The sequence below is a fragment of the Anopheles ziemanni genome, chromosome 3 (assembly GCF_943734765.1).
Source record: "Anopheles ziemanni chromosome 3, idAnoZiCoDA_A2_x.2, whole genome shotgun sequence".
In the NCBI taxonomy this organism is placed as follows: Eukaryota; Metazoa; Arthropoda; class Insecta; order Diptera; family Culicidae; genus Anopheles; species Anopheles ziemanni.
The window spans coordinates 26,277,162-26,301,354 of NC_080706.1; the positions used below are offsets into that span (position 1 = coordinate 26,277,162).

General features: G+C 44.2%; 4 protein-coding genes across 4 annotated transcripts; 1 reads left to right on the forward strand and 3 right to left on the reverse strand.

Annotated features, from left to right (window-relative positions):
- Window positions 1-653: 653 nt before the first annotated feature.
- On the reverse strand, window positions 654-1,382 carry LOC131284424 (uncharacterized). The gene has a single exon (XM_058313281.1). The coding sequence runs from the start codon at window positions 1,380-1,382 to the stop codon at window positions 654-656; it is 729 nt and encodes a 242-aa protein (XP_058169264.1).
- A 413-nt stretch (window positions 1,383-1,795) lies between these two features.
- LOC131287329 (odorant receptor 94b-like) lies at window positions 1,796-3,020 on the reverse strand. The gene is made up of 4 exons (XM_058316368.1): window positions 2,437-3,020; window positions 2,249-2,351; window positions 1,924-2,184; window positions 1,796-1,858 (listed from the first exon to the last, which is right to left on the reverse strand). Exons 1-4 carry the CDS (start codon window positions 3,018-3,020, stop codon window positions 1,796-1,798), a joined length of 1,011 nt encoding a protein of 336 aa, XP_058172351.1.
- Window positions 3,021-4,240: 1,220 nt separating this feature from the next.
- On the forward strand, window positions 4,241-5,606 carry LOC131286200 (odorant receptor 94b-like). Its single transcript, XM_058315123.1, is given in 3 exon segments — window positions 4,241-4,959; window positions 5,017-5,476; window positions 5,547-5,606. Coding segments are annotated over 3 exon segments (1,239 nt in total).
- A 1,398-nt stretch (window positions 5,607-7,004) lies between these two features.
- Window positions 7,005-11,914, reverse strand: LOC131284425 (ninjurin-2). Its single transcript, XM_058313283.1, has 3 exons — window positions 11,858-11,914; window positions 8,343-8,519; window positions 7,005-7,259 (listed from the first exon to the last, which is right to left on the reverse strand). The coding sequence occupies exons 1-3, from the start codon at window positions 11,912-11,914 to the stop codon at window positions 7,005-7,007; spliced, it is 489 nt and encodes a 162-aa protein (XP_058169266.1).
- Between the last annotated feature and the right edge of the window lie 12,279 nt (window positions 11,915-24,193).

The window sequence follows — 24,193 nt, forward strand, 5'->3', positions numbered from 1 at the left end:
TTAGATCGCGACTAAAGACTACTGAACGTTGAACGATCACACCTCGAATGTCTTCCTCGAATATGGGGGTTGGCTTCCGTGACTTTTGATGCGTTTAGAGAAGCAATTAAAAAAAGCAATCTAGCTAAAACAGGTTTTACTACAAGGGCAATGAGGTCACATTCAGCAGGGTAATGAATTTGAATTATTTTTCTTCCAGCATAAACGAGCATTTTTCGACATTTAGCTTAGTTTTGAGACGACTTATGAATCACCTTATGCGAAAGTCACAAAAGACGTACAACGTAATACCTAAACGAGGCCTTACATCTGCAATTTATTCTAAGATATTTATTTTCAACTCGGGTGTGCCTCATTTTTACAAATAAAGCATACGTTGTGTTGTAAGCCATTTTGCAAATAAACTTCGTTTGAGGCTTATTCGATTTGATCGTGTTCCTCTCACTACCTTTTGGAATTTTCCGCCGGGAATTTTTTACCTCGCCATCATATGCAAATACTAAAATTGTTGAAGTGAAATGTTTTTAAAAGCGGCCCATGCGGGTAGATTTTTTTTGTTCTGAATAAAATCATTTATTTATTTTCTTTCAGAATATTATTAAAGCTTACAATTCTTTTCCTACTTATCTTACTTTATTCACATTCACGATTCACTATTGATGGTCTACCTTCAACACCATTAGCTTATTGTACTCCACGTTGATGCCTGGCATAACGAATCCTTTCTCGGCCAGATCGGAAAACTTTTCCACCACGGCATCCTGAAAGCCCGCCCTCGCCGCCGGTATCTGCGATCCAGGATGAGAGAAAACAGTCGCCGACAGTTTGAGTCCCATTGCTTGGCAGAAAGGAATACGAGCGCGCAGAATTTCCTTTGCCAGCCCAAGCCCACGGAAGCGCGGATGTACCGACAAGCCCCACGCGGAGAGAAAATGGTCCACCGAAAAGCGTTCGAACAGTTGCCCCCGTTCCGTCATGTGAATGGTGCAGTCGTAGAACACCTTCAGGCCAGTCGAGGAAATTTGCTCGGTGGTTTTTGGATCGTCGCGCGAGACGACATTCAGCATGTTGATTCCCACGATCTCGTCGCGATCATCGGCCTCCCGAAAACACACAACGGCACATCGTCGCTGTAGCACCTTGCGCCAAATGGTGCTGATATCGGCAATTGCGATCGGATCGTTCGCTAGTTCCAAACAACGGCATATTGGCTCGTCGCGCAGGAAGTACGAGCACATATGGTCGATACAGTCGTCGAATCGATCCTCTGGTATATCCTGCACAACGTATTTGTCCAGTTCCGCCGTGTCGGGAGAACGGCCGCTAAATCTGTGCCAAACGGTGGGAAAGGGAACGGTATCCGGGCGTTTCCAGATGGACATTGTGAAGAATCGTAGTACAACTTGACTTTCTCCACACAAGAACGGCACTTATCTGGTCTATGGCTTAATTTCAACTGATAGACACTGACGCTGGAAAGACGCGTCTGCTTGCGGGCCACAATGCTTGATAAGAGAGCATCATTATTTGGACAAGTTACATGGAGTCTAGTTTCAACCAGTTCTATGAAACGCAAAGAAAGTACACCGTATTAACTTGCGGAACCTGTTTCTCAGCCTTTTCTACCATCAAGAGCATATAAAGACGACCAATGTTGGTTGTGCGAGTGTGTGTTTTGTAAATTGTAATGTTCTGATAGAATTTTCACCATTGAAGGAATCAATTTCAGAATGGTTGCATTTGAAGTTGCTGAATATTGTGAATACATCAAATTATTTTTTTTAATCTGCTTCACTTAGGATCTCTTCAAGGCCATACGTTGCAGCAATGCGTATACAGAATATGCCATATTGAGTGTCTGGAAAAGAAAATCATGTCAATCGTGGCATACCTTAAGAAAAGTGCTCGTTTGTCACGTGTTACCGAGGTGTAGGCCGGTAGATTGTAGTTGAAAAAATGATACCCTCTGAGGGTGAACGGTTTGTTCATGCGCTGCAGCAGCATGTGCAAGAACTTTCGCTCCCGTAGACGCATACCGTACCAGTGCGAACTGTAAACGGCGGTCCTGAGGGCAGTACTTTTGCGGGTCACTTCGTTGCCGAACCGGCACGGTAGAAACATTTGGAACATCATCGCCAACATGTAGAGCAGGTTTTGAATGGCGGTAAGTTCGTACACGTTGAGCTGCAAACAGGGTGCACGCGTAGTGTCGATTGGTTTGTTAATCGTGTTCTGCTGTTCGACTTACCATCGATGATGCCTGAAAAGCGGTCGCACAGATCACCAACCCACTGGCACTGAATTGCACGAAAAATGCGGGAGAGTAGAGCTGCTGCACCTCCCGAACCATGCTGAGGAGGGAAGAGACGTTGTAAGGTGAGCATATACGATCTAGATCACTGCAAAACACCCTTTGAACAATGACCGATCTCGTACCGATGTACCATTTCGTACTGTTGTACAAGCTCAATGAACGAATGTTGGAACTGCTGCGATGTGGATAGCATCCGGAACCGTTTGTCCAGCAAGTCCAGATGGATGGAAATCATTCCGAGCAAGTAGCAAAGCTGCACATCCACCGCCACGGTGACCAGCATGTGGAAGTACATACCGAGCACTTGGTAACCGAAGATGATACCATAGTTCATCCGTGCCTCCGGTCCATACTCGATGCCAAACATCCACGGAAAGTACGGCATACGGTAGTCCTTGTGGAGAAGGTACAGCAACGAGCTTGCGACGGCCAGATTGCCGGCCAGCACGTACAGATAGCTGTAGTACTTGATCTCTCCGACTCCCGCACGGTACAGCTTCTGCTCCAGCTCATCCTTTGGGTGGAAGGCGTCCGCGATCGTGCGATGGTAGAGCTTGTAGATGCGATCAAAGTTGTAGTAGGCAATGAAGGCCTTCATTACCATTACGATCTCGGTGAACACGATGTACATGGTGTACAGGAGCAGTTGCTCAAACGTTTGCATCACAAACATGTTGAGCGTCAGCGTGAACAGATACACCGCCATGATGGTGAAGTTGAAGGCGTACCGATACGCCCGGTATAGGGCGCTTTGCGGTTTCCTATTGTAGAGCCCACAGATTACCCAAGTCCAAACGGTGAACCGAATGGGCTGGATAAATTTCTCCCAGTGATATTTGCCTTGCGGGGCCGATCCTGGAGGTCGAGCTTCTCGCTGCATCGTACTTTCCGGTTCACCAGTCCGTTGAGAACTGTCCTTACTTGAAACTGGCGCGCCTATGTGTAACCGCTCGATACGATTTAGGCTTTTATATAAGCAAGTTTTAATTTCATGTTTGGTCTGTTTTAAATCATCGGGGCGTGTCGGTGGTTTGACATGGAAAAACAAACATTCCGACATTCGGTTGGTATCGATCACGGCGGTGGCTCAAGTGATACTAATTATAGCATCCAAAGTTGTAATAATTTAGTTGTGAAATATTTTGCTGTGTCAGGAAACTGGAAAGACATGCTAACAATTTGATTTGCCTTGAAATATTGTATAAATTTCCAATATGTTTAACTTAAATTGTTCAATTTTTTTAATTCTTATCGTTGCATTTGCTGAAATTCCACATGTTCGTTGTACGTAATTAATATTTTCAGGTGTTTTTGCTTCTAGAGGAAAGTTTTTAATGGTATACCTTTATGGTTCAAAAGATAAGTACATCGTTATTTGAAACAAAAATCCGATGATTGCAAGTAAAAAATCCTGTGAATGAAAGATCCTGAATTTTTAAATTATCATGTGAAAAATCTAGAGATAAACTCTGAGTGACCCTTTGAATTGTAAGATTTTTTATGACTTTATATCAGACGTTAAACTTCTTGAACACTTCATTACACATTTTATATTATTTTGTCGATAGACCTCAAATTAAATTCGGTAAAGAAATAATGTTTCGACGAGTTTTTCCATGGGAAGTTGGACAGAAATGAGTATAGGAATAGGAGTAGAAATTAGAAAAGATGCCTCATTTGTACTCGACTTAAAACTCTAATTTTATTACAGGACACGTATTTCGAAAGTATTGAGTTTCCTTCGTTGCATCGAGACTCATACTCTTTTGACCAGTAATTATAACATTTGACCAGTAATTATAACAAAGACTCTATAATTTACCACTAGCTGGTCGCTGACCGTTTGATCGCCTCGAAAGGGATATTGCCTCAGTACCTATTCGGCAGTGGCAAATTAAACAACATTTTTTAAGAAAACATAAAACTATGTACGACACTAGACGGTTCATTTTTCCTCTTCGCTTCTCAATGTGGGCCTGGAAGTTGTGCGGATTTTTCAACGCACCCGTCGGGAAATCCTTTCCGTACCGGGTGTACTGCTACCTGTTCTACACGTTCATCATGGCGCTGTATCTTTGCGCGTTGGTGTTGAATGTGTTCTTTTCGCAAACATTCGAGCAGCTGGTGTTCTACATCATGTACATCGTGCTCACGGAAACGGCCATGTGTCTTAAAACCCGTACAATCTATCGTAATTTCTCCACTACATGGTCGCTGTACGAGACAACCGTTGGACATTCGTTTCAACCACGTGACGACCATGAACGCAGACTGCAGGAGAACAGCTTGCTGGGTTTCAACAGATTGTACTATGTGTACATCTTTGTTAGCCACATGGCGGCTTTCGGGACTGGTAGCACTCTCCTCAGTGCCGAGTATCGTATGCCCTTCTTTCCCTGGTTCTTTGGAGTACCGTACGGAGAGGAAGCACGTGTAGCGTACTACACGATATTCGCGTATCAAAGTTTCGGCATGTTTTTTCACATGCTACTGAATACTGCCGGCGACACACAGCTTTGCTATCTGCTGCAGATGATTGGCATTCAATTGGATTTGCTAGCCAAACGGTTCCGTGATTTAAAGACATCGGAGGAGTTTGAAGAATCTTTTATACCACTGGTAGAGCACTATAACAAAATCCATCGGTAAGCAATCTGCATCATGCAAAGCATGCATCTTATATGGTTTACCTCCAATTACAGCATGCTGCGCCAGGTGGAACGCTTGTTCTCTCCTGCCTATTTTGTGCAGTTCAGTGTCAGCGGTCTCGTGATTTGCGCTTCAGCATACCAAGTATCATCTATGGTAAGTGAGCCGGAAGCTCTAAATGTCCTCGATACCACCGCACCATGTTTGTAAGAGAACATTTTACACATTTTTCTTTTTATTTTCTTTAAACAGCTCAATCTCAACGACTTTAGCAAGCTCATGAACGTGTTCTATATGATGTCCATGACGATGCAAATTGGGCTCCCATGCTACTATGGTAATGAAGTGGCTCTGAAAAGTTACGCACTTACCAATGCCATCTACTCGTCGAACTGGTACACGATGAAGAGAAGCAACCGGAAACGTGTGCAAATGTTCATGATAAGAACCAACAAACCGTTTGCAGCTACAGCGTATGGGTATTTTAACTTCAACTTACCCGCATTTACAACGGTGAGACAAACAGCAAAGTAGCTATCAAATGCTTCACATCAAATAATCTTTCTTTATTTGTTTTCTGTAGATTCTCAACATGGCGTATTCTGTATATTGTGTGTTACAGCGTAAAGCTAAAAATGTCTAAATCATAGAAACATATAACAAACGTTTCGATGATCGGTGGTGTAACGTAATGTTAAATTGTTGTATTGTTGTATGTTGTGTTGTATGCCCAAACAATAGTGTGAATTATAATTTTATGGTTAAAATTAAACATACTAAAACATGATAAATGTTTTTTTCAAAGCTAATCATGTGTGCCCCCCCCCCCCACAAAATATTTCCAGCCTAATCAGTTGACATAAATATTGTATACTCTGTTACCGGTAATTATAAAATAAATAGAAATTCCTAACCTAACAACTAATATCCAGTGATTAACGTCATCAGTCTGTAATTAGTGCTGCCAGGTGTCGAGTTATGGATTTGAAAGGTAGGAATTGAAGAATTTTCTCACGAAGAATCAAACAAGAGGAATTTCAGGAAGTGTCGTCAGTAGCTTTTGTACCTTGTAGTATTCGGAGCACATCATAAAAACATTCAAAACTCGCGGTAGAATTGTTTTGAACTACATAAACCATTCGTTTTATTTTAGTCAACCCTGTATTGTAAATTATTTTCTCTCTTCTTTTCCCTCTAAACCTAATGAAGCAGGCGCATGGTTTAGCATACGGAGAACTTTGGGGGAAACCGTTTGTACCACCAGTCGATTCCGGGAGGCTTTCTAAACCCCCTTAGTAGTGCTCTCGAAGCCAAGTCCTGGACCGACGTCATCCATGTGCTTCACCTCCATACCGTTGATCATGATGTTCACGACCACGGTGGCCATGTTGAGCCCGAGAGAAAAGTTCTGCACCGCGTTTGCCCTTTCGACCGACGTTTCCTTGTTGATATTGTAGTTGGCCAGCAGGATACACGATATTCCTTGAACGATCTGCAGCGGTGCAGGGAGTGATTTAAGGGAATACGGACGGACGGGATAGACGGCATGGATGGATCGCCGGGGAGATGGAAAATTGAAGAGCATGTGCAAAGGTAAGTGCAAGGCTTAGGATTTGATTTCTTTGAGTAGGATCATCGCCCTAGTTGTGAACGTACGGGATGGCCGGGTCTAGGCCAAAATTCATCTTGATGATGTCGCAGAACAGGGCCACCACGACGAACCCGAGCGAGAAGTGGTTCAGAATGTTAGCCACCTTCCGCTGCAACTCCCCACCGTGCAGATTGACCATTGTCAGTATCACAGCAAGCAGGGCAGCCGATACCTGGCAACACCAATATCAGTGCGTCCATGATTGAGTTTGTTACAGGTTAGTGTGTCGCTTGGGAACGTGATACAGGTAGGGTAGGGTGGGAATTGTTCGTGGTTTGTTTTGGATGGAGAACAAGCCCGGCAGCAACAGGCCATGAATCATTGGTCGGATGAAGATTAGACGGGGAGGTGACGATAGGCCCGGAAGGAATATGTACCATGATGCTATCATTAAGGTGTAACGCGTAAGGAACCGGCCATCGGTTGGCCGGTTGACATTTGCGCTGGCTGAGCCGCAACCCGGTCAAGCAGACGAAGCGGTTGCGAAGAGTACTCGATCCCGAAACCGGATATGATGACATTGATCAGCGAGATGACAAATATAAGCACCAGTATGATATCATTCAACACGATTGCGGCCGTTTGGTCGGGTTTGCGATTGATGTTCAAGCTACCTATTACCACGAACAATATGCCGACCAACATCTGCGAGGGAAATTGGCGAAACGAACAGACGAAAGTGTGAGGCCGTTTGATGGACACTGCCTGGTCCGCGTTTGGATTGAAAGGACAAATGAGGGTAGTATGCGGAAATGGGATGGACGGTTGGATGGCTGGTTGCATGGAGTTCGTCATCTAGAATTTCCGGACACGTGAACCCGTGGCATCGATTAGTTTTCGACCGGAAAAATGGCATTTACTCTTTGAGAAGACACAAGGGGTTTCTTTCATCGATTTTTCTATATTCTTTTGCTGGATTCAGTTCATAACAAAGGGCGTCGCGTTGAAGGCGAGAATCTTCCGTACCAAATTACACAACCCTTGTGTGCATGAAATCATTGTGTGGTCAGAAAATTGATCGTGAATCAATGAATGCAACCGTAATTGAGACGTGATACCCGAAACTTGTTACAAAACTTGACCAAACACCCCAAACGGGCTAATTATTAGGGTGTGTAATCATTCCGATCTCATCATTCCAATCTCATTCCGAGATTTTTGTTCAGAATTGGTACCTAGCGCATAAGAGAAATCTATGCTTTTTGGATAAAACAATTTTTGACCATTGGCAGGGGCATTGAGTCATTAGTTGATTGTCGCCAATACGGGTGGAGATAGAATTTATTCCAGAGCGTTATTATTCAAGCGTGTATTTCAGTATCTTAGGATCGAAGGCGGATATCATTAAGTTCACCATGGCAACCAGTACGGCCATTCCGGTGACGATGTAGTTGATCACATTTGCCGACCGATGGTATTCGGGCAAATGTAGCCGACAGTCGCGCAGTAGACTGAGGCTAAGGTTCATCACACCCATTATGACCTGGTGGACCATCATCACCATCCGACCAACCGGGGTTCAAAAGGAAAGGGAGGTTATATGGCACCGGTAAAGGGATTTGGAATGAGTGGGTATTAATAGGAACTGTTAGCACATAAGCACATATCCATTCTAGTATGTCCGCACCTGCTTAGGAACCAAATCCGCGGGAGATAAACCTAATACGGATTATCCCCCGACCGGATCTCGGAACCTTCGCTACGTGCGACCGACCTTCCGCTCCTCACCTGCAGAATGATGGAGATGCTGATTAGCGTCAGCATCAGACCGTAGAACTCGTGCTTCTCGCCAACCTGCAGTATGTACTTAAGCTGGGACGCATTGGCCGTTAGGAGCGCTATGTCCAGCATCCCCTGGGCGATGGTTTTCTTCGTCGCGTACCGGTTGGCGTCCATAGATTTGAGCTGCAATAGAAAGACGTGTGGAGGAGCAAGTGTTAGTTTCCCTGTCGTCACCCGGATTACAAACGGTACAATGCATTGATCGTTTTGATGAATACTAACAAGCAAATTTGTTACTTCAAGCTCAATCCTGCATCAGAAAGTCAACGCAATTAAGGATTTACGATTTTCTAATTTCCTTCCGATTGCCCAGGGCCCTCCGATGAAACTATGATGCTGGGCCCTTCCAGTACACTCTACCTGTCCCTCCGAAAGCTGGAGGTCTAGTTTTAATGCTAATTTCATTACAAAATTGTGCAGAACTCCGTGGCAGCCACCCGATCGGAGCCAATTAAAAACGGAAGTGCCTTATCGCGGTATCACCGGCCACAACACGAGGCGCACAGAGCATCGGAAACCCATTCTGGATTCCCCTATCCCCGAGGGCAATGAGGACTCGTCGTTTCGCTCGAATGGGAAAACAGTAAACGTCGACGGGATTACCGTCACTTTCGTTGGTGACAACAAAACTAAGCCTAGACACAAGCGGAGAGGGGGGAAAAGAAAGAAAAGCATTCGCAACGATCGAGGGATTGGAAAACGCAAAAATTGCACGCTAACGACTTTGTCCTCGCTACGATGGCCAACAACAGGGGTGCGTTTTCGGATCCGGAAGGCACCGTACCGTGCAGCTCATACCATTCGGGGCCAACCACTGGGGAAGGATTGAGTTTTAGATTTAACGCAATAGGGTATGCGTTTGAATGAGCATGAACCAAGGGATAGGATAGAGCATAAATTGTCCAAATAGGGGATTGTTACAATGTTTCCTCGTGTTTCGCAAGATAAGTATTGCACTCAAATTTTTCTAGTGATATATTGAAGCAAGAATCTTCGTGTAGCGATCCATCGAGATGGATATAATAACACATTTAAACATGTTTATGAAATATGTTTTAATTTTTGTTGCTTTCTCTTACGATATGTTATCCTTAGATTCCAATTCCAGAAATTTCTGCTAACACATCCTCGGTATTCTCTGTATTTTTCTTACTAGCACGTGGATAATTACATATAACTCAAACATATTAAAGGTCAATCAATCAATGGACGATCAGATACTGTTATTCATCTAGTTTTCACAAGAATCGAGCTCTGTTTTTTTGTGTTCCAGGTTTGCTCATTTTTGCTAGGTGGATCGATCTAGATCTTTTTATTTTTATTTTTATTCTTACTAGCACGTGGATAATTACATATAACTCAAACATATTAAAGGTCAATCAATCAATGGACGATCAGATACTGTTATTCATCTAGTTTTCACAAGAATCGAGCTCTGTTTTTTTGTTTTCCAGATTTGCTAATTTTTGCTAGGTGGATCGATTTTAGCCGCGCTGGTTCGTTCCGGAAGCAGCGAGCGATAGTGCCAACGGTTCTTGTAATAACTGTTTCCCCGGTCTCAACACTGTCATAATGCAATTATGACGGTACGATTATAGATTTTCCATCACATCCCAGCTTCACAAAAGCAGGATTATATCGGGCAACCGAGATCGTAAACGTGAAACATTGTAGATTACGTATTGGTAAGAGTATTTCTGTATTATTCGTCTTTGATGGAATATGTAGGATTTTGTTTTTATTGTTCGTATTACAATTTTAATAAGCAATTTGTAGGCGTAGGCTTTCTTCGATTTGAATACCCAGCGTAACCAACGCTTTACACTTGCTATTGTCACTTCGATTTCCAAAACAAATCGACTTTTTACTATTTGCTACCAACCGGTCGATGGAAGGATTACGACACGTCCCTGTGAATTTAGTAAAAAAAAATCCCTTTGTTATCCTTTTTTTCGCTCTGGCTTTGTGTCCTCTACAGTTAAGTTTGTTTGCATTTGATTCCAATGTTTCAATGTGTGGTTACGCTCTGGTAAAGCCTGAGCCAAGGCTCAGGATGTCCTTGTTACTTTAGTACCTACTTTTCGATCTCCGTTTACCTCGATTCCGGTCCCTTTCTTTTCGGCCCATTCGGTGGACGTGTGACAAAAATTAAACTTCAGCTTTGATCAAAACACCGATCTTACGCTCTTTGTCTGGCCCTTCGATGGTCTTGCCCTCGGCAAGCTTGGGTGCGGTGTCGGGTGACACGGGGCGTACGCACCCCTCGGGGGCCGCATTTACTAGGTGACACAACCGCCCTTCCAACACCTCACTTCCGTTTTCGTCGTGCCCAGCCCGATGCGTAATTCGAGTCCCTTTCACAAACGCGCCCGCGGTAAATATGAAGCCAAGACGCACAAACAGGCGATGGAAAAACGCCAGCATCGATCTCGTCCCGTGGCTCTCGGAAAGGACACGGAACAGAAAAAGTTAAACCATACAGAAGGGAGTATTTATTCCCCCTTCCTAGGGCAAGATTCAAGCTGCAATGCATCACTGGCGGCTTTGGCGCAATCGATGGACCGAAATAAATGCAAACACATTCATAAACATCAAACATCGGCCGGCCGGCGACTGGGAAGAAGGGAACAAATGCAGCAACTCGGTTAACAATTAATGCGCGGGGAGAGAAATCTGTCACATGTGCATGCAGATAGAACACTGCCTACAGTTCCTTCGGTCCATGTTTTCTGCTCGTTTGCCTGTTTCACGTGCGCGGATTGGTGAGAATTAAAAGAGATTTAGTGGTGGTAACGTCGCTAGGAAAACAGGGTGTAAATGTATCGAAAGAAGCAGCTGAAGACAAACTTAAAACGTTTTCAGTGACAAAATGACGCCATCGAAGCAGAACACCGCACAACTTGCGAAGGTAAGTGAGGCGCTTGGCACGAAACGGTTGACTTATTAACCGTCCGTGTCACGCGGTCCACTGGCGTTGTGATTGATCCGGATAAATCGTAACCCGTGCTTGCGGACTAATCAGTTGTTAGTGATATTTCGTTGTTTGCTGTTTTGCACTAACGAAAACTGTTTTCAAACTATTCGGGTAACAGTAACTATCCAAGGATATTAATAAAAAATAGTCACACGATCGGTGCTAGGTACGTATTACTCATATCGCTGATCATAAATAATGGAAAACTGGCAGATATCAGGATGACGCATACTGCCAGTTCCCATCCTTGAATTAATAGGTTTCCTTTCAATGTGTAGGGGATGTATGCGTGGACAAAATAGAACCTCACGCTCCTGCACATCATCATGTAACGACGTACGTACGTCTTGTTGATTTGATATTGATTTTCGCTGTAAATCGATCTGTTTCATAAACATCCTTTCATGTTCGTTTCTTCGGGGTTTTGTGCTGATTTCATATATTTAAACATAATAATGAATTGGAGAATATTTGTTCGATCACTTACTACACGATCACTTTCGCCAACGCCCGTCGCGGCAGGAAGAATTGATGCCATTGCCATAATTTTAACTATTGTCACGTGTTAACTTTGATGCACCAAGAAAGAAGTGCGGTACACCGTTCGAACTGATGGTGCACGATGGGTCAATAAACTGTAGTTAACTTTGCACTGTGCAGTTCGCGTGCGTTCACGCCTGGTAGACGAATAATTTGCAACTAAACAGACCGCTCTCCCGTTGGGCCCTTTTTATCGTATCCTTAACCGTAGCTTCGCGAACGTCGTCTTGGTCAGTTTTGTTCTATAACAGGACTGCGAAGGATAGCGTTCGAGCTCCATTCCATAAGGGTCCAAAAGGAGCTGGCTCCCCGCCGTTGGCCTGGCAACGAGTCATAATAAAACAAACCAGCCAGACGCCTCGAGCCTTCCGGTTGGGCCGCACTTCATTCGCCTAGACATGCCGAGGATACACGGTAAGGAAACGGTGCACGCACTCGCGTGGTATGCTAAGGAAACGCGTCGATTTCTTTTGCAAACCGTGTGCCATACTCACTCACGTGCACCGAAGCCTGCACACGGTGAAGGGTGCAGTCGGTTAAAAAGGGCATGTCAATGCACTGCGGGGTGCATCTAGAGACCGGGAACGTTCCCCTGTAGAAGATACGCGTGTTACGAGGAGGTGCGGTAATGCACTTGTTAGATGTGCAACTACAGGTTCTGTTGCAGCTACCGCCATTTGTTTTGATCTTATTCTAACGGTTCGTCTCGTGGCACGTTGCAGTGTTTGTTTTCCAAACAGTCATTCAAGTTATTGAGTAAAGGTCGCATCGATATTGATTTGGAGCAATTTTTGCTTAGAATGTATCAAAAAAACAATGTATTCTATTCTTGTGTTATGTTATAGTAAATTGTAACTGTAAATTCTGTACGAAATTATTAGGTATCTTACAATTTGTATGCTTCTTCATAAAACAAATTAAACACAAATGGAAGTACACAGGTCGTAAGGATCCGATTTTGAACCGCAGCCTCGTTCTGAATAGTTCTGGAATGCTATATTCTAATTTAATTATTGTGTGAAAAAAAGATAGGGATTTGAAACTGCCAAAATATGTAATACTTGAGTAAAATTCATGTAGTGTTATTTTTTTAATTGACTCTACATTTCATTTAACATTTTTGTATAGAATAGCGTGATATGCCCGTTGAACTACCGATTTAAATGACCTTTTTTAAAACCCGGTTGACAGAAATTGACATTGTTGCTGGTACTATGTAGTTCCAGCAAGAGTCCCAGCAATCTGCCATGGAAAAACTTGCTGGTACTACATGACAGCTGCAAAAATTTAGAATTTTTGTCAACCGGGAACAAACCCCAGTCTAGCGGTAGTTTTAACCGTTTCGAATAGTTTGAACATTTTTTCTCTCCCTCCCTCGTATGGAAATTCAACCTCCGAGGTCGCTGGTTTAGGTTTGCACATCCAACATAGGTCGACTTTTTCAAACCAGTTTCAAGAGAAATGACGAAAATATTAATAGAATTATTGTACGCAAAGTTGTGTGTTTTGAAAGGACTTTTCATTTGAGGGGTCACATGTACAAATCGCTTCCGATTATGAAGTTATTGACAAATTAGTTATTTCAGCACAAAATATCAACCAAGGTTTCTGCACCTTCGGCCCATTCAAAAGTTTATTTCATAAACCTTCGAGCTATCTGTCATTGCTGTCAGTCGGAAAAGTTTAGGCAAAGCGAAGGAATGTTGCTGCTGCTCGTCGTGGTTCCCGTCGTACGTCACAAATTTTACTGATAATTTGCTCCTTTTTGGCATCGGATGCTCGCGCTCGGTGTGCATTAGAAAGCGGGAGAATTCTGTTGTTAAAAACTGGTGTTTGTGGTGCGACAGCATTTCAATACGCGCGTGAACGTGCCACCAGCGTCTTTTAACGTGGCCAAGTTGCGATACCCGATTCACCGTTTGCAATGGTGCCTTCCGAAAACGAGCGGTCACAAACGGCATCTAGTCGGCCGTCAACCATGGCCTCAGTGAGATGAATTTGGTGAAAGTGAACATATTCGACAGTCCCAATGAAGGCCGGCAGTAGACATAATCGAATTCCCTTGCAGTCGGCGAAGATTTGGGAAAACGGTACTGACATCCCCATTACCAGCAGTACGAGAGGAAAGGTAACAATCAACGATCAGCTAGATCGAGTGACCAGTGCGTGTGATGGCAAAAGGAATGTCGGATGCTCCGCCGAAATAGTTCCACGATCGCTTCTGGTCATCCGGCGCTTTATCTGTCGTCGGGTGTAAACAAACGATATCACTATTAACTACGATCACCAAAAAGACGTTCAATCGTTGGAGACGAAAATAGTTATCTCCAGGGCTTCAACAATATTTTGGCCTCGAAAATCGGCGGCTGGCCAGCAAAAGCTGTTGGATCTTTTTTTGGCCCGAACCAGACCGATCGCTTACGCTTTCCTCCAGAGGTTGCCTTCCCGGAAACTTGTGTGTTTGAGCAGGAAAGCAGAAGAGTTGGCGGTGTGTGGAACAGACGGGTAAGCGAGCGGCAGGGTCATAACGCTGGTGCTGCCGTTGTGGCGGCTGTAATTGTTTATGTTAAACCTAAAAATATACTGGCGCACGCAAAGTGTGCCCCATCCTTGTCCGCCCGCAGCGATTAAAAGCGTGCGGTTGAACGGAGGACGCGGGGGCAGAGACAAGATTACTTTTCCCTGTCCTCAACTTCAACTAATTTCCCACGTGAGAAGAAATATGCTGCTCCCGTTTAAACGGAATTCGTAGAAAGCATACGGTTGCCTGAGAAATGTAGACATTTCGTTCGAAAGGACTTGTCGGAAGGGTAGAAATTGTTATTACTGGGTCAAATGTGTGAAGTAGAGATTGTGCCTTATAATAATCGCAATTTTTTTGTTCTATTTGCAGCGGTAGCAGCATTGACTATGCAATCGAGTGATGTTCAGCGTTCGTTTGATTTATCGTCGTTCGCATTGAACTTATGCTCGATGCTTGCGCTGAGATCACACAGTAATGCTTCTCTGTAGTAAAATGCTCATCCTAGAAGAGCTGCCAAAAGATCAGACCAGAAAAACAACGAAACATGACGCAGTAAGCAACGATTCGGCAGTTATGCGGTAGCATACCGAATCCAAACTTCCTCCTGTGCGTATGACAATCATAGCCAAGGACCGAAACATCACAGTGTGCCTAGCAAAAATGGTGCACAACCGCAAGCGCTCCTGACATGAACTGTGACACCTTTTACGCTGTCGATTGTGATTTGTTATCGTTTATGATAAGCAATTGTTGAGAAAAGTTGTTGTAGCCGAAGAAGTTTAATCATGCAGACGTGTTCGTTGTTGGAAAATTGTGTGCCTAACTCCGATCGGGACGGAAGATGCCGCGCGTGGTGCAACAAGAATGCTGCTGGCAGATTTGCCACATTGTGATGCTGTGAAACAAATAACCAGTGATGGCGAAAACGAATCCATTCAGAAATAGAAGAAAAGTGAAGCGGTATTGTGTTATAAAGTAAACGGGGGAAGGTCCTGTTGGAACTGTACTTTTTTCTCTCCATCGAATGCAACAAAGACTGCCGCAGCAAGAGTGCTTTCTTAGTGGTAAGTTTTGAAAAATGTTTTACGTAAAACTTTAGTAAATCAAGCTTTTCAGATTCTAAGCGATTTGCCACCTGATAGCTCAAGAGTAACTGTTGGCCAACACCTGTGTCAATACAACTACCTGTTGAATATTTCTGCAACATGCGACATTCAATCAAATGGGCGGAGGATCACTTTTTTCTTAGGCAAGGCAACAAATGCCAAGAATGGTCGACATTGGTCGTTAAAACCTAATCTCAGAGCTTTACCTCCGCTTTTGTTCGGGTTCGTCAATATCGGGAGGAAGGACAAAAGAAAAGGAAGCATTAACAATCTAGAGAAAATCTATGCCAACGATAAAGAAGCATTTGTCTTTGGTTTTGCCTTCGCCGTTTCTGGTGTTGGGTGTTTGTGGAAGGATTTATCTTTGCAATGCTTTCATTATTTCTAAAGCGAAAAACAAATAAACAACTTCCTAATCGAAGTTATATTTTGACGAATCGTGGTACAGGATTTCCACATTGTACTGAAGAAATTGTGATGATTAGATGCAAGGAAGGTATTATTTAACAACTGCGACTATGCTGAAATAAGAAAAACGGAACCCAGTTCCGATGCAATAGGAGCACTTCATCAAGATTAGGCACACCCGGACATTCTAGTTCCAAACGCACAGGTGTGTAAGTCAGCCGAAAATTCAATTTCCTTCCATCGTCTTGTTCGCTTGCTTGTGCTGCCTTCCCGTACCCGCAACGTAGAGAATGGTGGTCGGCCGTAAGATTTCTTTTTTCTTCCAACATAACCCCAATCGGGCAAAGGAAGCCATGCAAAGACTGCACCGATCACTGGACCGTGGCGACATTATTGAATCAACGCGCCTCCAGTCGTATTCGTTCCCCCCAACCCTACTGGTCCGTTTTCTTCGCAATCAAGCAGCGCGAACGAGCTGGCTGAGTAGTTGGACGGGGTTTGGGTTCCTTGGAGATTAACGAGTCAAGGTGGAGAAAGAAAAAAACCTGAATGAAGAACCCCACTGGTAAAAACGGCTGGCGGCATGGAAAAGGAGGAACCATGCCGCCCATGTTTGCCAATCGAATGTGTCTCAATCAGACGCATTTTCTGTCGTTTGACTCGATCGTTTGTTTTGCTATTCGTATCTTTTTCAGAGCAATTTTCTGCTCGCGAATTTAGCTGGTAGGAGTTCAACCTTTCCCAAACCCGCGTATCTGTGGCGTAGAATGCGAACCCTGCTGGTTACGTTCATCCTTGGGCATTGGGGCCAATGGACGGATGGAGAAATGTCTGCCTCGGACAGCTCCGGTCTCCAACAATAGCGTCGAAAGATAATCGCTTCCGAATCCTTATTGGAGGGGTGGTACATCTTAAAGATTCCAGTCTTTTCTGTACGGAAAAAAAGATATATGCGACAAAATCGATATAGACGAATCCTTTCTCCTTACCCTTGATAGTTTCTTTTTTCCTATTGGGTTTTCCGGTTTGCCTTCTGCCTCACATCAATATGGATTATGCACGCGTTATGATTGATTCCACATCAAAGCGCGACCGTGATTTAATTTCCATTCCACACGTGTGGGACGAACACGCAAGTGTGGCGTTCATCACGCGTATGTTTTTACGGTTCGTTTCTTACCAGCAATGTCAGTCACATTTGTTCTTGAGAATCCATACAAATCTCAAAAAGCTTGTACATGATTTTTATACCCCACAGCGTACCGCAATCCTTTTTCATGTGATTTGGCATTGCTTAACTGTGTCTACCACACTTCACTTGTCCGTGTTGCTTGCTAAACCAAAGACTCGATTGATAAAATTATCTACGCTCAATTTAAAAGTTAATTTTAATTAGTTGTCATTGGTACCTCGCCTAATACGGATCATATGGTTTGTGATGTTCAATTAAAACGTTTTGTTCCACTCAATTTAGACATGAAAAGAGTAAACAATGCCAGATTGCTCCCAGATATTTGATTCTTATAACATAAGAAATTTACACATTTTGTTTTTATTATTAAACAAAATCATAGATTTAAAAACATATAATTTTATGTTACAACTTATGCTCGTTTTGACCTATTTTGATCCCATTCGGATGTTTTATTGCCATTATGTAGTTTCACGCCAGCTGTAGCTGCATGCTGCTACCGGAAGGTTATGCATTTGCAGCATCATTTCACCGTTCTCCTTTTCCTCCGGTGTCCGCTCCGGCTTGCCGTAACAATGTAGGTAAATTTTATCACCTTCTCGGTGGCGCCAAGAGGAAACTATTGCTGGCAACAAGCTGCTCTATGTGGGGGAGAGGAGCTGGCGAAGGACGCACGGTGATGGAACTGCGCATGTGTGCGCCACGAAGAAGACCGCTGGGTGCGTCTGGTGTGCACGCCGTGGCCGTTCCGTCTCGTTCGTTCCGCCGCTTCCGAATGTTTGTGTGCGAGCATCGGATGCGGCGTCGAATGTTTATCGGCCGGCCCCGGAGGAAAACCGATTCCTTTTCCGCCGGCTACGAGCGGCCCGCGGTTTTTCGCACGAGGAACACGACGGGACCACCCAGATGAAGTTTGACCAGCATCGCGTCTAGGAGCGTGGCATATTTATCTCGCGTCCCGTGTACCCGTCCCCCAGGTTGTTTCACCCACATACGCACTCTTATTCTCTCTCCCTCTCTCTATCTTGGTCGCGTGAAAAAGTGCAGTGTGTTTGGCACAATTCCACCCCCGGAACGTTGTCGCGTTTTGCGTGAGATAGTAATTTTCTCCGGATGTTGTAAGTGATTGAAAGTAGGAAAAAAACCGGCTTCAATAAAATAAGCCCAGGTAAGGACAGGAATGTCTTCCGGCAACAAGTATAGTAAAATCTAACCGACAGAATCGAAACATGCACCATCACTCCCATCATTCGAGATAAAAACTGACATGCGGGCAAAAAGCAATTATTTTGGAAAAGTCTTTGGTCTGTGCGTGGATCGTGCCGGATCTAGTTGCAAATATGTTTGGTACAGACATAAAGTAACCACTCGCAAATTGTTTCTTAAATGTTTAAGAGAAAGCACAAACATCGTATTGCCACAGCGGCAAACACTTCTCAGAACATTTGTCATAAATTTTACTAAGTAACGGGAAAAATCTGTTCAATTCGGGAGGATTCCCTTTGAAGAATTTATTTTTTTCCTTTTAAGGGGAATGTTTTCTTTCCGAAAGTGTTGCATTTCTTCGGTATTGCGAGTCGGTCGAAAGCAACACTCATAAAAATGCTAATTCCTAGTTTATTGGTATCCGGTTAGTCCGAGCCACACTGTCTGTGTCGTCCCCGCCGGTTTTGCCCGGAAGGGCTGGACAAACTCCTCCGATCCATCGTACCACATCGGGTTCACATTGCCAGCTTGTTCCTTCGACGAAACGATCCAATCGAGGCAGACGACTTCTCCGTTTCTCCGCTACCGCTTCCAAATCCTTGCAAAGTGCTTCCAGATGTGCGGAACGGATCCGACATGCGGTGATGCAACAGCCAACGAGGAAGGTCACGAAAAAAAGATGTGACGAAACGTAACAGAAAAGGAAGGCATGGAACTCGCTGACCGAAGAAAGCGGGAATCGGTGTGATCGTTCGATCCGACGCTAGGAAAACAAAAAGGAAAGCAAACTTCTGGTGGCAGAATACGGACATGAAATAGGACTCGCCAACCGGAGAAAATAACATCTCATGAGTGTGAAAATGGAGGCAACCGAAAGGAAGCCGAAACGACGGTGTCAAAGATCATTCCTGGGATTTTGGGAAGAGCTGTGCGTGCGAATGGGACGGCGGAGGACACAAAACACAAAAGCACCGTTTGCCGCTGGCGGGTGACACAAGCTTTCCCAGCGTCGTGGATTTCATCAAACCGGCGGCGCTGATCCGTGTCGGCTTTGGGACACCTTCCGACAGCAGGAGAGGACCTCTTGAGTGCGGCGCGACATCCTTGTTGCAGTAATCTGTAGATCGCTGGATTTGGCTTTTCCTTTTTTCCCGGTTGCCTTCGGTAGTGTAGTGTTTCAAGGAGTCCTGTCCCCCTTGCCGTTGCACCATAGTTGGCCTAGTGATTTATGAAGCGGTCTATGGATGCAACCGTTTTACATATTGAGTGTTTTATGTTGTGGAATTATGGCCTTGTCCGCCACTGGAAGCGAAGAAGAGGGGTAGACATTGGGAAAACGAAAATCGCATCAACGCCCCGGATAAACCCATCTTTGAACATGCTTTTTAATGCCCATTAAGAGACTATTTTCCAACGGAAATCGCTTAGCGAGGGAGGCCCTTTTTCCCCGCGAGACGATCATTCATTCCGGCGTCGATCGTCCGACCTATGGATACCGTTTTTTCTTTTGCGAATTTCCCACCTTCGGAGGCGTTTAGTGGACCACTGTGTGCCGCCCGTTTCTCCTCCCACAAGGTGGTTACTGATCTATCCTATCATTCCGCGGTTCAGATGGGGGTGGGTTTTGGGCACGAATCTATCGACTGCTGCTTGGGATGGCCCTGGGGGGCGTTTGGGGGGGACAAGATCGAGGACAAGCTTGTGAGGGTGCGAATGGGAAGTTGAGAGGTTAAAAAATAAAATTAAGAGAAAACCGCGACGCGACATCAAAGGTTTCTCTGCCCGGGGTTGCAAGCCGTCCCGGGGAAGAAGAAAGACAAAAAAAAAGAATTAAGACTGTACACGGCGTCAGTTTTGTTGTGCCGGCAAAAGATCAAAGGAGTAGCAGCCACAGCAGCAGCATCGCCGCGTCGCGCCGGCAACCACCAACCTCACACGCACGCATAAGAAAGAATGAAAAAGATAATAATAATGTGTATCCACACACTCACAAGCGACCCCTCCTCCACCACCTTCCCCTCCCCGTCGTTGTTCCCCGGGCGCAGCGATCGCGCTGTATGACGTTTGTTTTTTGCTGTCATCTTCGGAAGTCTCGCGCGCGAAAAGACAAAAAACTTCGCTACCTCGCGCATTTTCTTCACCCAGCCCCTCGAGTGTCCCCACACGCGATCGCACGACCTGGGCGTGTTTTTTTTTTCCTCATTGCTTTTTGCAACCCACTGTACACGTTTCGTGTGATGTCTCCGGCGGGCGTAGGAAAGGAACCTTTCAGGGTGGCCTACCGTGCCATCGCGGTGCGGTGACAGATCGTCTCCGGCAGTCGACCCGCCAGCGACTACCCCGTGCATTCGAACAACCGGAAAATTCACACCCCGCCTCCTCTCCTTTGGTTCTGAAAGCGACGCAGGCCCGTGAATGGCCATAAAAAAGTGCATTTGGAAGCGGAGCGTGTGAAAATCCCGCCTGGGAAGCTGTTGTTTCGGGAACTTGGAAGAAAACTGCCTCCGAAATAGTTGTCTTCGTTAGGGGAAAAAAATTTACTGACACTTGTGCGTTGCTTGAAATAAGGCTGTGTATTCGTTGAATTTTCCTAACAAATATTTTTTGTATTTCTTGTTTTTCTAAAACTTTTTTTGATGATGATGATGATGATGATGAGTCCCACCGCTTACCCCTACATAGGTTTGAGAGGGACGAAAGTATCTTGCGATATTGAATATAAATCATCAAACGAGAGGGGGCATTGGGGCATTACTCTCCAGAACAATCGCATCCATCTCTGCTCCATTCATACAACGGTCGCCATCAATTGCACAAAGAGGTACATCTTAGATTTCCCAACTAGCAAAAGGGGACCACTTTCCGGAGTAGGGCAGGTATTTTCGCACACCGCTTTTTTTTTTGGTTAACACCGCCAGCTATCAATGGTTGATAGTGTGGTGAAACCCCCCAGTACTACTTAAGGGACCTGATCTTGTTCCTTCCATACAACGGTCCCGAGCAATCACCTCGAAAGGCAAATCGCCGAGTCACCCAAGGTAACGAGGCACCACCTTCCGGAGTGTAAAAGGGTATTTCTGCTCTGTTTATAGTTCACACCGCCAATTACCATTGGTTGATAATGTGGTGCCACTATCAAGAACAGAAAGGGACCCAACTACAGCGAGATGTGTAGATACTACTAGTTCTTTTCGTACAGCCATGTCCACCAATTGTCCTCATTTACGCGCGCGTGTCTCAAAACTATGTAGACTCATTCATTCTATTAAGTTAAATTATATAATAAAAATAAAAATAAAAAGTCCCTGTTCATTTTTTTACTCATCATCATCATAGTCAAAGACCGTGTTGACAAATGCAATACTACGGGGCTCAAAAACTACAACATTTACTAAATACATTACAAGCACAGCGTCAGACCTCCTGCTTCACGTATACGGCGCATAGGCGTTTAAACTCCCTTAGATTTCGCGCTTGTTTAATCTCTCTCGGCATCCTGTTGTACCATTGTACTCCTTTAAAAAACAACGAATTTCGGGCGTTTCCTGACAGATAGCTGGGAAGTCTCGGCTCACCGGCACTACGAGTTCTAATATCGATTAAAAATATTATTTTTAACTAAGAGATTTGCAAATGTGTTTTGCTAATATTACTAGCAAAGACTCGTAGACGACCTCTCGGTAGAAGTAGAAGGGTTCTGAAGCTGGTGTTTGGCAATTATCACAATTCATTCAATTGTTTACTACTAATCAAAGCAAAACTTTAAAATAAAATTTAGATAATGATGATTGCGAAAAAAAGCTTCCTTTTATTTTAATTCTCCTGTTGTTGAATACCATGAGAGAAACAAAGTTTTAAAAATAGTTTCAAATGAAACATAAAAATTGGAAGATAAATTTTGCAACATGGCTTAAAAACATTCCAAATGCTGCAATGGATTTTTCAACTCCATACTTATGGTTGTAAGTTCTCTAATGAACGATGAGTTCACCCTTAATCGCGGACAGCAGCTGGACCAGATTTGGGTTCATGTAATCATGCTTGGAAATGGGAAGCCATCGTGCTGGACAGCGCCGAACGTTGATCGCCTTGCGAATTAGCATGACCCCTTAATAAAATAAATAGTCATTTTGTGTTTTTTACAAATTTTGCATTTTTGTTATAATGATTACGTAATTTTATTCGTCCCTCATTGATCTCTCGACCCGGCCTCGCACTGATCGCCCTGCACAAAGGCAGATGAAAAGATCCGTCGGCCTCCTCATGCATTCGCATCATTTCCTTCTTGGCCGATTGCTTATCGCCGTTTAAAATTAGCGGCAAAAATCAATTACCCTCCGCCGTTGTGATATGGTGGTTCCTTTCCCAACGCAACCCAGCGGACATCAAAGCGAGAGACCTCAATCCAAGAGGACCCATCCTCGGGAGCGTGCGGTTCAGTAATTAACGGATTATTAGGGCAATCCTGGCCAACGATGGTTCAAGGGTCTTCCCGCGGAGGCATTGGGGAAGAGAGGAGGGAAAAGAGCGGGCACCACCAGGCTATCAGCGCGAATTGAACTTGCATAGCGAACTGGTCGATGATTTATGCCCCTCCACGGGGATCCATCCTGTGCGCACCGACGCGGCCTTTTTGACTGATAATGTACCGACTCTTTGCGCTATTATTTCCTTACCTTCTCGCCGCCGCCTCATCCCCATCCATCGCTGGTGGTTTATTTATAAGACAAACTTCGTTGCATCCACCGGATCGAATCGATCGATCGATCTCGTGAGTCCTTCGGCGTGTCGGCTGGGAAAAGTCCGATCGATTGATGATCGGTTTATTTGGAGTAAGCTCGCGCCGCTCGGATGCACATTAATGGGTCTATTGTTTTTTCCCCAGCCCCGATAACTCAACCGGCCGCTGGTGTCGGCGCCGATGGAAACTTGTTTGCGTTGACTTTTCTTTGACATTCGCCCATGCGCCAGCCAGTTGCTGACGGAGGAGAGGCGGTGCGATGAATAATAGTGCACACGCTGCAACAAGGATGTTTTCTCAGCGAAAAGAAACAATACCCTTGGATTAGGATGCTATAATGCAATACCGAATGAACTAATCTTGTCTGGGTACAAACAAATTCTAAGAAGTGTTATTTGCTCTTCACTATTTCTAGGTTAAATTCAACGGAACCCTAACAGCTTAAAGTATAAAATAATGAAACCTTTACTTATTCACGATATTTTGGGGATGAAGAGACACAGATCATGGAATTTGAGGCAAACAAACCTATAACTGGTTTTCTATTTCATTCCATCCATTGAAAATCTTTTCCGTAAATATTAAGATAATGGCTAAATTTGTCAATTTCCATTAAATTTAGTCAATGAAATGTAGCCGAAGGATTTATAATGCCTAGTATAATAAATGGTATTTTCTGTTACCAAGTATACTTATGTGCTCTTTTCGAATCATGGAAAGTTTTGTTAATGTTTAAAAATATGTAATTTTAATTAAAAAAGTCTTAAAATGGTTTTGAACATAACTTATTTTGGTCATTTTTTGAGCTTTAATGGTGCGTACATTTAAATTTAAATATATGGAATACATTTTTGAATGTTTCAACAATCCAGGATGATCCCAAAAAAACAATCCTTGGTGCCTCATTTCTAGCTTCCTATTTTAACGGAGAGCAATTTAAACTACAACGACCTAAAGTGCAATGTTGCTTCTTGTCCCTTCGGCGTAAGCGGTCTAACTTGGGCAAGTTTTCGAGCAATAAAGAACTTCTTCAGGTAAGCCGCAAACAATACGGCACTAACACATCTTTCCGTTTTCCGTCCAAAGTATGGCTGTGTGTTTCGTCT